A 14,371-nucleotide genomic window follows, 5' to 3' on the forward strand; every position below is an offset into this window, starting at 1 on the left:
GGTTCTTGAAATATAGCATCAAATTTAGTCAAAAGAATGTCAAGGTCTGTTAACACTATCAAAAGATTGATATCTTCTTCCAACTGCAGGAGTGTTGAAGTAATAAGTAACCCGGCAAGACCGAGGTCGAACCACAAGGAGGTTAATTGTATAAATTATAAACAACAATAATAGAACAACAACAATAATAATAGTACTAATAGTAATAATAATAAAGAAAAAGAAAAGGAACTTGATGAGAACTTTGAGATAGAAGATCAATGTAAGGATTAAACAATGATAACAACAAATGTCAAGGTTAGAAGATCTATTAATGGTATTTCAAACAAGTATAGTATAAACTCTTATTACTTAAATGGAAACTACATACAAAGGAGGTTTCAATTAGATTATAAATTATTAACATGATTACATTAGTTATCTTATTTGAATAATGCTAATACTTGTAAATGTTGTCAGGTATTCGTGATTGTAACTTATGTTAATAACAAATCAAGTTCCTTTCATAGCATAGGTGTTGGTTATACCATACGAATTGTGCTATGAAAGTGCCAAGTATTTGTTGTACTAAGTGTTATACAACATAAATCTAGATTAGCCATTTAACAAACAAAGTATTAAAGAGTAAATAAGATAACAAATATAAAACATGTTAGTATTAAATATTAAAGTCCATGTTAAGTTTACAATATACTTATTCTTACACCATTAGTGTAACATTTTTACCTTAACATAATAAACTTAACTAAACATAATATAAGATAGAAACATAAATAAACAAGATAAGAACATAAATAAGATAAACACTAGCTAAGTAAAGGAAAGGAAATGAAAGGCATAAATAAGATATTAATGAAAGCAAAACTTAAGTGATTAGTACTTAAAAGTGTATTTTTATTAAGGTTTTATATCATCATTTTATACTTGAAATATCAATAACTCCTTAACTAGAGCATGTTTTATAATAACAAGTCTGATAATATAAGATACCTTTAATTTATGGTAAATGCTCATTTTAAATGCAGATATTCTCATAATTCAAAGGATTGATTGTTGTGATTAACTATTGAAAGTGAAAGGACAAAGAAAAGGTTAAGCTTACGAAGGAGATGCCGATTCACTTCAAATTCGAACACTATTCAATCATTGGATCATATCTAAAGTTATAGTCTTAGATTTCAGATTAATTTATATGGATGGAAAGATAAGAAACAGGCTTACAACTTTGAAGGGTATGAAAAGACCTAAATTTTCCATTTTAAAATTCAAAGTTTGGCCACAAAAGAGAAGTCTGAATCTCTCCTGCAATTCAGCCCAAACATCACTCAAATTTTTACCCATAACTTGAGTTCTAGAAGTCCAAATAATCTGAAATTTGATGGGTGGAAGGAAATGACAATTTCTAACAATGTTCATGAAGAAGACTAGCTCAAATTTAGATGGTAGAAATGACATTTCATCTAGATAAGAAAAGAGTATGAGGGCTATCTACCACGTCCACCAGCAACACTGTTCAATATTTTAGATATATCTCGAGCTGTAGTACTCCAAATGATCTGAAATTTTATGGGTGGAATGAAAAGACAACTTCCAACAACTTTCATGAAGAATACTTTGTCAAATTCAGATTACATCAATTTCAATTCAGCCAGCCAAAATGCTTGAGTGATGCTGTCCACCAAGTTTATTAATTAATAGTTGGCCACTACATCAATTATCACTTACCAAATAAATAGTTATGAATTTTAGCCTATAAAATGAAAAATTTGCCATTCATTAGGCATCTTGTTTTTCATATTAAGATCATGTTCTTGCTCTTTCTTTTTATATTTTTGTAATGCTCAAGTTTTGCTTTCATTAATCTTTTGTTCATGCTTTTCATTTCCTTTACTACACTTAGTTAACTTATATCATGTTTATGTTTTTATATTGTTTCTTTAAGTTTTTCTCCTTCATAATATCTAGTTAAGTTAATTATGTCAATATAAAAATATTTCCCTAATGGTGTTAGGATAAGTATAATATAAACTTAACATGGACTTCAATGCTTATATCTTAAACAACTTGCTATTAACATATCTTATCATTTTTATCTTATTAATTCTTAATACCTTACTTGTTAAATAGTTAATCTAGATTTGTGTTGTATAACACTTGCTACATTAAATACTTGATCCTTTATAGTTTTCGGTTGACATCGTTATTACTAGAGGAACTTGATTTGTTGTCAACATAAGTTAGCATCACGAATACTTGATAAAATTTATAAGTATGATGTTATGCAAATAAGATGATTAATATGATCATGTTGATAATTAATAAAGAGTTTATACCTTACTTATCTCTAATACTATTAGTGTATCCTCTAACCTTGACATTTGTTTTTATCATTGTATAATCTTCATATTAATCTTACATATCAAAGTCCTCTATAACTTATCTTCACCACCATTATCATTGTTGTTGTTGTTATTGTTATTATTGTTGTTATTTTTCTTCTTCTTCTTATTATTAATATTATTATTTATAATTTATATAGTTAATTTCCCTGTGGTTTGACCTCGGTCTTGCCTGGTTATTTATTACTTTGACACTTCTGTATTTGGGATAAGACATTAACTCTTTGATCGTGTCATTAAGCGTTACAAAAATACAAAGAGACAAAGCAAGAGCATTATGATCTTGATCTGGAAATCAAGATGCTAAATGTATAGCAAATGCCTCTTTTTATAGGTCAAAATTGAGAACTATTGACTTGATGACTAATTGATGAGTGAGTGACCAACTCTTAACTTAGTGATAATCCTTATCTTCTCTTATCTACCCAAAACATGATTAATAACGTTAGAATTGGAACCACTTGAAAACATGAAGTTGTATGAAATTGTCTTAGTTTTCTAAGAAAAAAATGGAGGTCATTTGGACTTCTAAAACTCCAGATATGGCCCAAACATTGAACGGTGTTCGGGTTACAGGACAGATTCAAACTTCTTTGTTGTTGCTACAGTTTGGACTTGAAAATGGCCTCTTAAATCTTGGGTTCTCATGAAAGTTGTAGGCCTATGTCTTACCTTTCCATCCATATAAAGTAGACCTAAATCTGAGATTTACAGCTTCAGATATGACCCAATTATCAAATAGTGTTTTCGTTTGAACTGCATTAGTATCTCTTTTCTAAGTTTAACTATCTTTTTGTCCTTTTAATTCCAGTTCTTAAACTTATAAATCAATCCTTTTATTTATGTGATATGTCTGTACTTAAAATGAATATTTATTAAATTAAAGGTATCTTATATTATTAGAAATGTTATTATAAAACATGTTTTAGTTAAGGAGTTATTGATACTTCAAGTCCAAAATGATGATATAAAATCTTGATAAAAATATACTTTTAAGTACTAATTAAAAGCCTTTGAATTAAATGTGATATACTTGTGAGAAACTCTTTGATAAGGGCCTTTGCATCCCTGAATTCCTACAATAAATCCAAAAAAACAAAAGGTTAATAGGTTCGCCAAAATAACTTGAATTTTTTTCATTGTTTTTTAAGTTTTCTTTTTCTTTTTCAGTTCACCCTTTAACTTTGGGTTGTTTAATAATTGAGTTTTATTGGTATATTCAATTTACTTTTGACAAGGTCACTATTGTATCACAACTAGGTAATAGATTTAATAACCTAATTCGGATGGGCTCGAGTTTTTTTTACCTTTTTCCTTTGTTAGTTTTTTTTTTGTTGCATTTTTTCATTCATATCATCAAAATTATGTGAGCTTATTAAACTTAATCAAATCAATAACATGAGTCTTAATGTTTTTTTTTTTAGAACACTTGTGTTGTCTTAATATCTTTTTTTTATAATTAAGAAAATTATGTTAGTATATAGAGTTGTGGAGGCTTCCTATCTTATAGAAACTATAAACACTTAAAAATCAATATCCAAAAAATTCTAATGATTTGAAATAAGTATAAAAAATATATCTCTATAATCAAAATCTCTTTCTCATGTTAACACATTTGATTTTTTACAAAAATGTTTTATCAAAAATCTTATTTTTAAAAAAACTTTATCTTAATCAACCAATAATGAATTGATAATTATGAGTGAATGTATTAAAAAATATATAACAATAATAAACTTGAGAAAATTATATAAAAAAATAATTTTTTTAAAATAAATATTTCATCCATAATTAGAAAATTATGCATATTAGATTTATATATAACTATTCAAAAAGAAATTGTTAACAATACTATGAAAGACGCTTATATTATTTAAAAATAATGGTATAATTGGATAATTATTTAAATATTATTTTAAAAAATTTAATTATAAAATGTAAAAAAAAACACAATATAATAAAAAAATAAAAAACCAAACACGCATGAGTTAGACATGCATGCTTAGCTTACATGAAAACCTAGGTGCGTTTGGACTTGGAAACCTAGACATACACGCTTTGTTTTTATCTTTTTTTCTTAAACTATGGATCACACACAATTTCTAATCCTTATTTATTTAAATTTGGTTAAAAATAAGTTGCTCATGACATGTCATTCATCTATCATTTTTTTTCCATCACTTAACTGAACCCCAAAAACCTAGATTCCAAACATTTTTCACCTTGAAATATGAAAAAAATAGTAATCTCATGAACATCTAAAACCCCGTTTTTAGCAACAACACTTTTTAATTAGCTGAAAAAACATAAAATCAAATTAAATCAAAGAAACAAAACTTCTCATCAAATCTCCTTTTTTTTCTTAACATTATTAAATCTTAAAACAACCTCTATGATCTCTCAAAGATAAATTTATTGATCTCTCAAAGATAAATTCATGTATAATAAAATTTAAGTTATTAGTACTCAGAATCCGACCAACTAATAACTCTCTTTTTAAAATATTTTAGTCATTTTTATCTGTCAAGATTTACATATAGAAAAATAAAACAAATAAATTTTGAGATATAAAAAGAAAAAAAAACTTTATATAGAAGGGATCAAATGTTAAAAAAATAAAATTGAGGGACTAAAATATAGACTGAAGCTGGACTAAGGAAATTAAAGGGTTACTGATTTTGAAATACAACTCCTGACAACAATTTCGGGTTCATCTATACTACTTCCCTCCTATCCAGTAGCCAGCAGAGTATAGCACCTCATCCTAGCTATATTTTGAAATACATCTCCTGGCAATAATTTCGATACAAAAAGCTAAGCTGGCCACCATTTAACAGCAGAAATCAGGTGGAGCTCAGGAATAAGCATTCTTCAAGGGTAGTGAAAGTGAGGATACAAGGTTGAATTACAATTATGTTCCTAGTCAAGCAAGAAAGCACAAACCTGGGATTATTAGAAAACTACATCCCGCTACCATCACTCTCATCCTTCGCTTATAAATACTATACAGCAGATCTACGTATATGATACGGAAAAGTACAGAAAACGGGATAGCAGAAGGACTGCCTGAATCATTTGTGTGTATCATACGGAGTGGAGGTCCTGCCACTGATCATATTAGAATGGTGAGAACATAGGTGGATAAAATGTACTCTGGTTTATCAACAGACTAAATCATAAGATTAAGCATCATTGTGTTCTCCAATTCCCTGCTTCCTTCTCACCATGAATATTTGTTTTACCTGTAAACCAGAGAAAAGGTTCAGAGTTGAGAATAATCAAAACAGCTTATGTCAGCAGATCACCATGAGTTCCGAAATTAATGTTTTTTTTTTTTTTAATATGGTTTTGATGTGCTCATGACAAATGAGTTACATATTTGTCAGTAAGTCGTCCATAAGAGTAGCTATAAATTTAGTGTTATTGAGATTATTTGGTTAATTCTTCAGGCCATGCATATTAAATCGTTTGGCAAAAGATGCGTTCACACTGCTTGTGTAATGGAATTCTATCAGCTGTGATAAGATTCAGAAAAGTACAAAACATTTTTCATCCTTGCCAAATACTTCAGAAGGTGCTTACCCAGTTTGAGATAGCCGCCTCCAATTGATTATCTGGTGAGATTGTGGATGCCTCTGCAAGTAAGAAGAAGTTGCTTCAATTCCATTGTCATCACCAACAAACTGCTCTGAGTAACTAGAAGTTGGAGGGGACCAAACTGGAACTATACCTCCATCCCTCTCTCTCCTACTGCTACTTGAAGACTCTGCGGTCGAGTCTTCAACATTTGTCAGACCTCTCAATATATTAAATGGTGACAAAGCAGTGTTATTACGAACAGTTTGAACAAGCCCCTGGTTCAAAGCGTCTCTTCTTGGTTCTTGATTCACATTTACATCTCTTGGCACCTCTGCTCTGCCATCTCCTGTAGAATTGCGTACATCAGAAGAAGTTTCTTCGTCTTCAATTCTCAGAAAGGAAGATGTCATGCTTGGGACCATCTGATCCTCATAGCGACGATTTGGAGCAGGAGAATTGTTTCTCATAGGCTCATGGTTTTCCCCCATAATTATGTCTTCGGGGAAGGCAATTGGGGCTGATTCAGAGGAGTCTCCAAGCCCTTCCTCTGTTCCATTCTCAATTGCAGCTCTTGAAGCAGCTTCTTGCTGCCACATTTCTGAAAGTGCTTCTTCCAACCTGACCTTTGCTGCATCTATCCCTACAATAGGGAGAGGGTAATTTGATCCCAGCTCAATTCCGGCAGCTTGGAGTACAGATTCAGGTGCATTCCATGGGTGGTGTATCCATTCAGTTGGTAGCCTAGCAAGTTCAGGAAGCCACCGGCGTACATATTCTCCATTCGGGTCAAATTTGTAACCCTCAAACTGTGGAAAACTAACTACTAAATGAACACGATTTCCAACAAATCCAGTTTAAGAAAAGTTGCGTGGGAGACGTGCATAAACTAAACTGTAATAAATAAATGCATAAACTAGTCATGTAACACAGAAAGGTAGCATAAAAAAATTGCAATGTCTCATCCGCACCTGTGGATTATCTATGCGATGAAACTCACGGCTGTCTGGGAGAGTGCCGGTTATGTATTGCCACCCGAGAGCATCGCTCTCTAAATCTGCATCCAATAGGGTATCCCAAAAATACTTCATTCCCCATCTCCATGGAAGTTGTAGAACCTTCACAAAGAAACTAGCAACTACCACACGTATACGATCATGCAGCCAACCAGCAGCCCACAATTCTCTCATTCCAGCGTCAACTAATGGATAACCTGTTCTACCTTGTCTCCATGCCTTAAAATAGCCTTCGTCCACAACCCAAGGGAAAAACTTAAGGTGCCCAAGAAGAGGCCTTTCATGAGTGCAAGGATGGTTGAAACTCAAGTATCTTGAATATTCCCTAAGACCAATTGACTTGATAAACAAGTTTACACTCTCTTCGCCGGCCCTGTTCCCTTCATTTGCCCACAGAACCTGCTTGATGCGAACAAGATGGAAGACTTTTCTCACACTCACCTCCCCAAAATGCAAGTGTGGTGAGAGAAATGAGGTTGTGGCGCTATCAGCTTTTCTACGATTCACAGAGTACTCAATTAGTGGTCCGTTAATGAAAGTGGTCAAAGCCCTATCAGCATTGCTCCATCCAGGTGACCATGCTCTTGCAAGAAGTGCATTGCTTCCTTTCTCTGATTCATCTTCAAATACCAGGGTGACTGAAGGGCATCTAGATACATCACCTGAAAGAGTGCAGTAAATGGGTGAAAGCAGATTAGGGAGGACAAGATTTACCTTTCAGAATACAAAAAATAAATAATCATCCTGTAGAAGAAGATGCTGCAGATATTATAAACAAAGAAGTTAGAAAAGAGAATACAGAGTTGAAGACTTTGAACAGTACTTCTGTTAACATGCTGACACAAAATTTCCCTTACGATCGCAGACGAGAACAGAGGTGGCAAGCGCTGTATACAAATGCCTACCTTGTCAGTTTTAGAGCGCTCTGGAAGTTACAAAATTACCTTTTGGTTTCTCTCGAGGACCGTGTGATTAAATAACATATAGCATGAGTACTTTGCATTTTCTTCTCGTTTTTTAACGTTATCTATTTCAAGAAGCAACTCTATCAAATCATAAACACAAACATGGGGCCGTGATTTTCCAAAAGAAAAGGATTGAAAGAAGACAAACCCGAAATAATCCTCTTAGGCGGGAGAAGTGGAGCGTCTGGATCAAAAGGCATGCTGAGGCATCTTTCCCAGAAAGTGTCAAAGGTTGTGAACGGACGGCCTTGGGCATCATTAACTTCCCATGGTTCATAAAGCAAGTCCGCGTTAAAAGATCTTACAGTAATGCCTTGAGCAGTCAAAATCTCCTTTGCTCGGTGATCCCTAACCAGTGACAGGGGGTCTAAAAAACAGTAAATTGGAAGTAAATGATGAATCGCACCGAGAGTTGAAATGAAAAACAGTAAATTGCCACTTGATGCACCGGGATTTCCACCATATGTTGGAATGAAAAATAGATTACCAAACGATGAATTGCCACCTTATGTTCGAATGAAAAGCAGTAAATTGCAACTTGGATGCATGAGACCTAAACTAAAGAAAGACTTGCAGCTGCAACATAACAAGATTAGCAAAGGCCTTCCCTACTTAATTGATTTGAATTACAGCATATTGTGCCGAGTTTAAAGTAGAAACTAATCGATCTAAATAGGAGTAACAAGGAAGAAATCATAAACAAACTGCTCAAAAGAAAATGTGCATGACAATTCATATCACCATAGGAACAATTACTCAACAGTCAATGAGCCAACGAGAAAAAGAAATGTAAAATCACAAATTCGATAAAATTCACACAATCTTCAAGCAAAAATCATGGAATTATTAATCAATTACAGCACAACAATCCCAAAAATATTAGAAATTAAACTTTACGAAGAGAAAGGAAAAGGAAAACAATAAATAAATAAAAAAGTAAAAAGATCGAAACCCAAAAAGGATTTCCTAAGAGAATATTATATTAGGAAGTGTCAATCAAACCCCATGATCATCAAACCCCATACAACAAAAGTAATAATTTTAAAGGAAGTCTTATAAAAAGAGACCAACCATATAAGTGGTTGAATAAAAGCTGAGTAGCACCGGTAGATTTGACAACCTCAAGAAGAGTAGAAACACTATCAGTTGATCTCTTAGTAACAAGAGAAGTACCAAGACTCCTTAAAGAAGAGTCAAGATGAGCCAAACTTTGTTTAAGCCACCACCTTGAGACCCTACCAGGATAATAATGGCCTTCCTCCTCAGGTGCCCATACAAACACAGCAACAACAGCACCTGCTCTTACACCAGCTGCAAGTGCCGGGTTATCCTCTACCCTTAGATCTCTCCTGAACCAAACTATACTACACCCACCTCCTGACATCTTTCTCTCTAACAAAAATAAAAAATTAAAACAAAAATAGTCACTCTCTCTCTTTGCTATGACAGTTGACAGTTGCTATATGCCATATCCAACCTTTCCTGTTTTGCAAGCTTTCTTTAGAAGCTCAGCAAGGAAGAGATTGTAGTTAATGCTTTCTGCTTCTGGGGTTTCCTCTCTTGATTCTACTAGAGGAGAGGTAATTTATCAGAGACCATAAGCATTGAAAAGTGCATGTGATTTTGGAGGGTGGAGATGATAGATTTTGCACTTATCTTTTATTTGATTACTTTTGGTGTTATCACCTGTTATATTCTGCTCCAAATGTATTGGGTGATAATGATAATTCTATGTTTTCTATTTATTTGTTTGTTTGTGCTAATTGATAATAATTCTGTGCTAATGAAATGGCTTTGTCCTTTCAGTGTCTTTAGTCCAATAATGTAGCCGTTAAGCTTGAATCCATTACGGATCCGATTGAAGTATCGAGTCATCGGTCCAACCAGTTTTTTAACGGTAGAGCCATAAGGCATTCAAATAGAAAAAACATTAAGATAATTAAAAAAAGTTGATGGGATTTTTTTAATATTTAGAGTAATAAAAATATGATAATAATTGTTTTTTAAAACATTTTTATTTGAAAAAAACATTAAAATAAAATAATATTTAGAGCATTGGTCCAACCAACAGAGTCAATCTAGTTGCAGCCAAAAAGCCCCAGTCCCTCGTAGGAGTGGCGGGGATACAACAAAGCGGCAGGCAATTTGCAACCACAACTTTTGTTTTCTTGATTTTTTATTATTTTTTGCTCTTATCCTGTACAAAGAAAACAAAAGCCCGCCCGCATCTCTACTTCCTTCTACAACCCTCTCTCTCTCGCTCCTTGACAGGGTGGAAAATTTGTATAACAAGAGACGGCTTCATTCCTCCTTACTAGCTGGTGTTCTGTAGCACCCCTGTGGTGAAAAGACCAATATGCCATCTTCAAGCCAAGCCATGTTCTTGGGACATGCTTCTTCGTTCTTTACGTTGTCATTATGTTTTTTGCTTGCATCTGATTCTCTTCAGAGCACGCTATTGGGCAATTATCTCAACTTGGGATCGCCATGGAATCTTGGATATTGGAGGGGTGACAGCGAGCATGTGAGGGATTGGTATGCTGACTAGTTGGGGGATTGGTATGCTGACTAGTTGGATGTGGCCCTTCTCTCACGGAGTGGGCCTTCTCTCCTTTCTTTGGGGTTTTCCATAAAGTTCAGATTCCATTTTTTTGGTCACTGTCAAGAGTGATTTATGAAGGCTATATAGCCCTCACATGGTTCGAATTATAAATACAGCACTGCCTAGCATGATGGCATAATTATATTGCCACTACAACCCAGAGGAGTCCAATCTTCTTCTTTTTTTTCTTTTTCATTACCTTATTTCTTTCAATTGCAACTTTCTATATGTATCAAATTATTGAACAATTTATTATAGTTTAATAAGAGAAAGAAGAAATTCAGCAAAGAACCAAAATATAAAACAAGAAGAAATCTCATGACAAGTCTCTAGGTCGCTAGAAAAAGGTTCGATTATGTCCACTTACTTTTATTTTCTTCCTTCACAGCCCTTATAGCTTTTATAATTTTAATTTTGATCCAAGAAATTTTTGTTCTTAATATTTTAGTCCGAGAAGAGAAAAAGAGATTTGCTGGAAAATTATGAATGAGAGAGAAAATTGTAGGGTTAGCCATCTTCCACTGACAAAAAATACTAATCCTAGTATTAACAAGTTTTATTTAACGATGGAGAGTTTTATTAATATGTATTTGAACCTTTGTTTTATCTTAAAATATAGATTGAGGTTGGTTGATAAAGAATTTTTTTCTATTTTTATTATGTTTTTTTAAATATTTTTAGTTTTTTTTTTCAAGGTTCCAAAAGTGTTTATTGGGTACAAATAGATTGAAGTTTTTATTTTTTTGATAAAAAATACCCATTAATTTTCCAGACAGCATTATAGTAATCATGTTCCAAGTAAGCAAATAACATCTCATCTACTATATATATTTTTTTTAAAAAAAAAAAAAGAAAAGAAAGGAGAGGATAAGCCCCATAAAAATAAAATAAAAAGTTTTTTGCACGGAGCCTTAAGGTAGGGCCACATGCCTAGGCTTTTTTAAAGGCCCAAGCATGTTGGGCCATCATAGCCCACTCATCTAGTCTATTTCATTTTTTTTCTTTGATTTTTGTAATATTTTTTTCAATTTTATTATTTAAAATTTGATTGATTTGATTTAAAATTAAGTTTTATTTTTTTATGGGATTATTAAGGTCTCAAACAAACATTTTGGTATTAGATTGATGCTTAATTTTACAAGTATCTATTTTTATTGTTTTATAATTAAATAAAAATATTTTTTTAAAAAATAAATTTGTTAAACTCAATAGAGTTCATGAACTAAATTGTAGTTTTGGCATGTTGACTTGAATTGATTGAGAATTGAATTTTATAATTTGTTTCAGTTTGCTTTTTATAAAGTTATTGTGATCTTATATAAACATCCTAATATTAGGTTGGAGCTTGATTTCTTAAACATCTAATTTTATTATCTTATAATTAAATAAAAAATAGTTTAAAAAATAAAGTTATTAAACCTAATTTGAGTTCATGACCTAACTGACGGATTTAACAAGCTAACTCGCAAAACCTAAATTGATCCAATATATCATCATCTCAATATTAAAAACAATACTGTTTTTAATTTTTTTTTAAATTAAATTATATTTTTAATAGTTATCCAGATCAATTTTGAACCTGCAAAGTTGACTAAATAATGCCAAGACAACTTCTATATAACTTAATTTAAAATTTAGATTAGATAAAAAATTAAGTTTAATAAAGTTTAAAGTTTGATGTATTAAGTGAAGTTTAATAATAATATTAAAAAAATTCTCTAGCCTAGATTTTTTTTATATATATTTAAATTTTTTTAATCCCAAAACAAAATCTTAATAGAAGGCAAGTTATCTAGTTACTTGCTAATCCAGCTAAAATATTATATGGCCTCTCACATTAGGCATTAATTTTTCAGTTTAATGGAATGTTCTTTAATTTTTGTATTAAATTGATTTAAAAAACAGAGGCTCATTCAACAACATTATGTGAAATCTTTTGATGACCATTTATAATTGGTGTAAAGTTGAAAGGTGTTTTGTAGAGTGAATAAGAAATTGTGTTTGTTAAAAGATTATTTAACATTATATATATAACAAAGAGATGTTTGTTAAATAAAAACACATTACTTTTGAATAAAAGAAACCTTAAATTACTTATAAGAATTGTCTATATAAATAAACAATTTTAAAATATTTCTATCATTCAGATCATTATTTGGCTAATAGAATCTTTACTCTTTTATTTTTCCTCCCACCAAACTTTATTTACTCCTCCTTACGAAGACTAACTTATATAAATTTAGTTTGTTATTTATTTTTATTGATGCTATCAAAAATAAAAGATTCAGTAAACTTGAAAAATAATATTGCAATCAACAATAAACACTAAAAGACATACAATAAATTATTTTAATAGCAAATAATTAATCCTTATCTCAATCTATCATTTGAAATTCCTAATCTATAAACAAATATATAAATTGATTTTCTTTTATATTTCAATTCATATGTCTTTTGATGTGGAAGTAGAAACCAAATCATTAAAGAGGAACAACAATCTTAAGACAAATTATCTCTATGTAGGTGTATAATCTAGTTAATAATTATATTAAAATAATATACATGCTAGACTTATCTTTTGTGCTTTTGAGTTTAGATTCTTGTTGTAATTATATGTATATTATATACAAATTTTTTTTCTTGTTGCTGACATAAAGCATTAAACATGATGTCTTGAATTGTTAATGTTTTTTTTATTGTACTTAGATAATAGAAATCACACATCTTCTCTTCATAAAATTTTACTTTTTATAAATATTTTTATTTTTTAGCCTTTAACATATTCTGATTTTAATAAGTGCTTTAGAGAATTTAGTTTTTTCAATTCTTATAAAAATAACATTATTTTATATATATATATAGTTTATTTATTAAAAGTATCATGCAATATCCCATTTAAATTTCTTAAGCTATAAGAATCATATAAGCTTTGCTAACTATCATAGTTTTTATTGCAGTCAATACTATTCATCATAGAAATATATAAGAATATTATTGTTAAATTAACACCTAATTTGATTATCTATGTGTGCCTATACCTTGGGAACTCCAGTCAACTACATTGAGTTGCCCTTAAGATAATTCTTTAAATATATATTTTAGTTTGACCCCCCTTAATGATTTATTAATTTGCTCTATTATTAAGTTTTTTATAAGAGGATCTATAATGTTATCTTTTGAATTTTGATAACTAATAAATAAAACCAGTTAAGTATAACTATGTTATAATATTGTATTTTTGGTGAATATGTTGAAATTTACCCTTATACACATTATTGTTTGTCTTACTAATAGAAAATTAGGCATTGTAATGTATATATACAGGTGACACATGTTTTAACCAACTTGAAATATTCTGTAAAATGTTTTGAAGCTACTTTGCTTCTTCTTTAACTTTGTCTAAAACTATAAACTCATATTCCATATTGGATTTGTCTATACATGTTTTTTTAAAGGATTTATAAGAGATTATAGCTTCTTCAATGTTAAACATAAATCCACTTATGAATTTTGAGTATTTGGTATCATATATCTAATTATTATTGTTATACCCTTCAAGAAAAATTAGATATCTTGTGTAATATAGTTCATATTTTAAAATATATTTCAGATATTTGAAAACCCTTATAATGAGTTTCCGATAACCCTTTCTAGAATTACTTATATTCCTGCTCAATTTGTTAACTATGATACTATGTCTGGTCTAATGTAATTAATGAGATATATAAAACTTTCAATTGATTTTAGGTTTTTAGGCTAGTTTCTGGGTTATTTGAAGTCATTGATAGGTTTATCAAGGTGTATATAATGTTT

At 30.8% G+C, this 14,371-nt stretch overlaps 1 protein-coding gene across 2 annotated transcripts; it reads right to left on the reverse strand.

Moving 5' to 3' along the window:
- Positions 1-5,250: 5,250 nt before the first annotated feature.
- On the reverse strand, positions 5,251-9,663 carry LOC105111202 (cryptochrome-1-like). 2 transcript variants are annotated; one of them, XM_011006499.1, is made up of 5 exons: positions 9,028-9,661; positions 8,105-8,323; positions 6,947-7,653; positions 5,982-6,784; positions 5,251-5,641 (listed from the first exon to the last, which is right to left on the reverse strand). In XM_011006499.1, exons 1-5 carry the CDS (start codon positions 9,338-9,340, stop codon positions 5,638-5,640), a joined length of 2,046 nt encoding a protein of 681 aa, XP_011004801.1. In that variant the 5' UTR covers positions 9,341-9,661; the 3' UTR covers positions 5,251-5,637. The 2 variants fall into 2 exon arrangements, with proteins under 2 accessions (XP_011004801.1, XP_011004802.1); XM_011006500.1 differs by lacking the exon at positions 5,251-5,641 and having other exon boundaries at positions 5,978-6,784; positions 9,028-9,663.
- Positions 9,664-14,371: the final 4,708 nt, after the last annotated feature.

Source organism: Populus euphratica, unplaced genomic scaffold (genome assembly GCF_000495115.2).
Source record: "Populus euphratica unplaced genomic scaffold, PopEup_1.0 scaffold282.1, whole genome shotgun sequence".
Lineage (NCBI taxonomy): Eukaryota > Viridiplantae > Streptophyta > Magnoliopsida > Malpighiales > Salicaceae > Populus > Populus euphratica.

Excerpts from the sequence above, each read along its gene's own strand:
- LOC105111202 (XM_011006499.1), bottom strand. The coding sequence starts at position 9,340 with ATGTCAGGAGGTGGGTGTAGTATAGTTTGGTTCAGGAGAGATCTAAGG. Across the intron at positions 8,324-9,027 it reads TTTATTCAACCACTTATATG|ACCCCCTGTCACTGGTTAGG; the intron begins GTTGGTCTCTTT and ends ACTGTTTTTTAG. Across the intron at positions 6,785-6,946 it reads ATCGCATAGATAATCCACAG|TTTGAGGGTTACAAATTTGA; the intron begins GTGCGGATGAGA and ends AGTTTTCCACAG.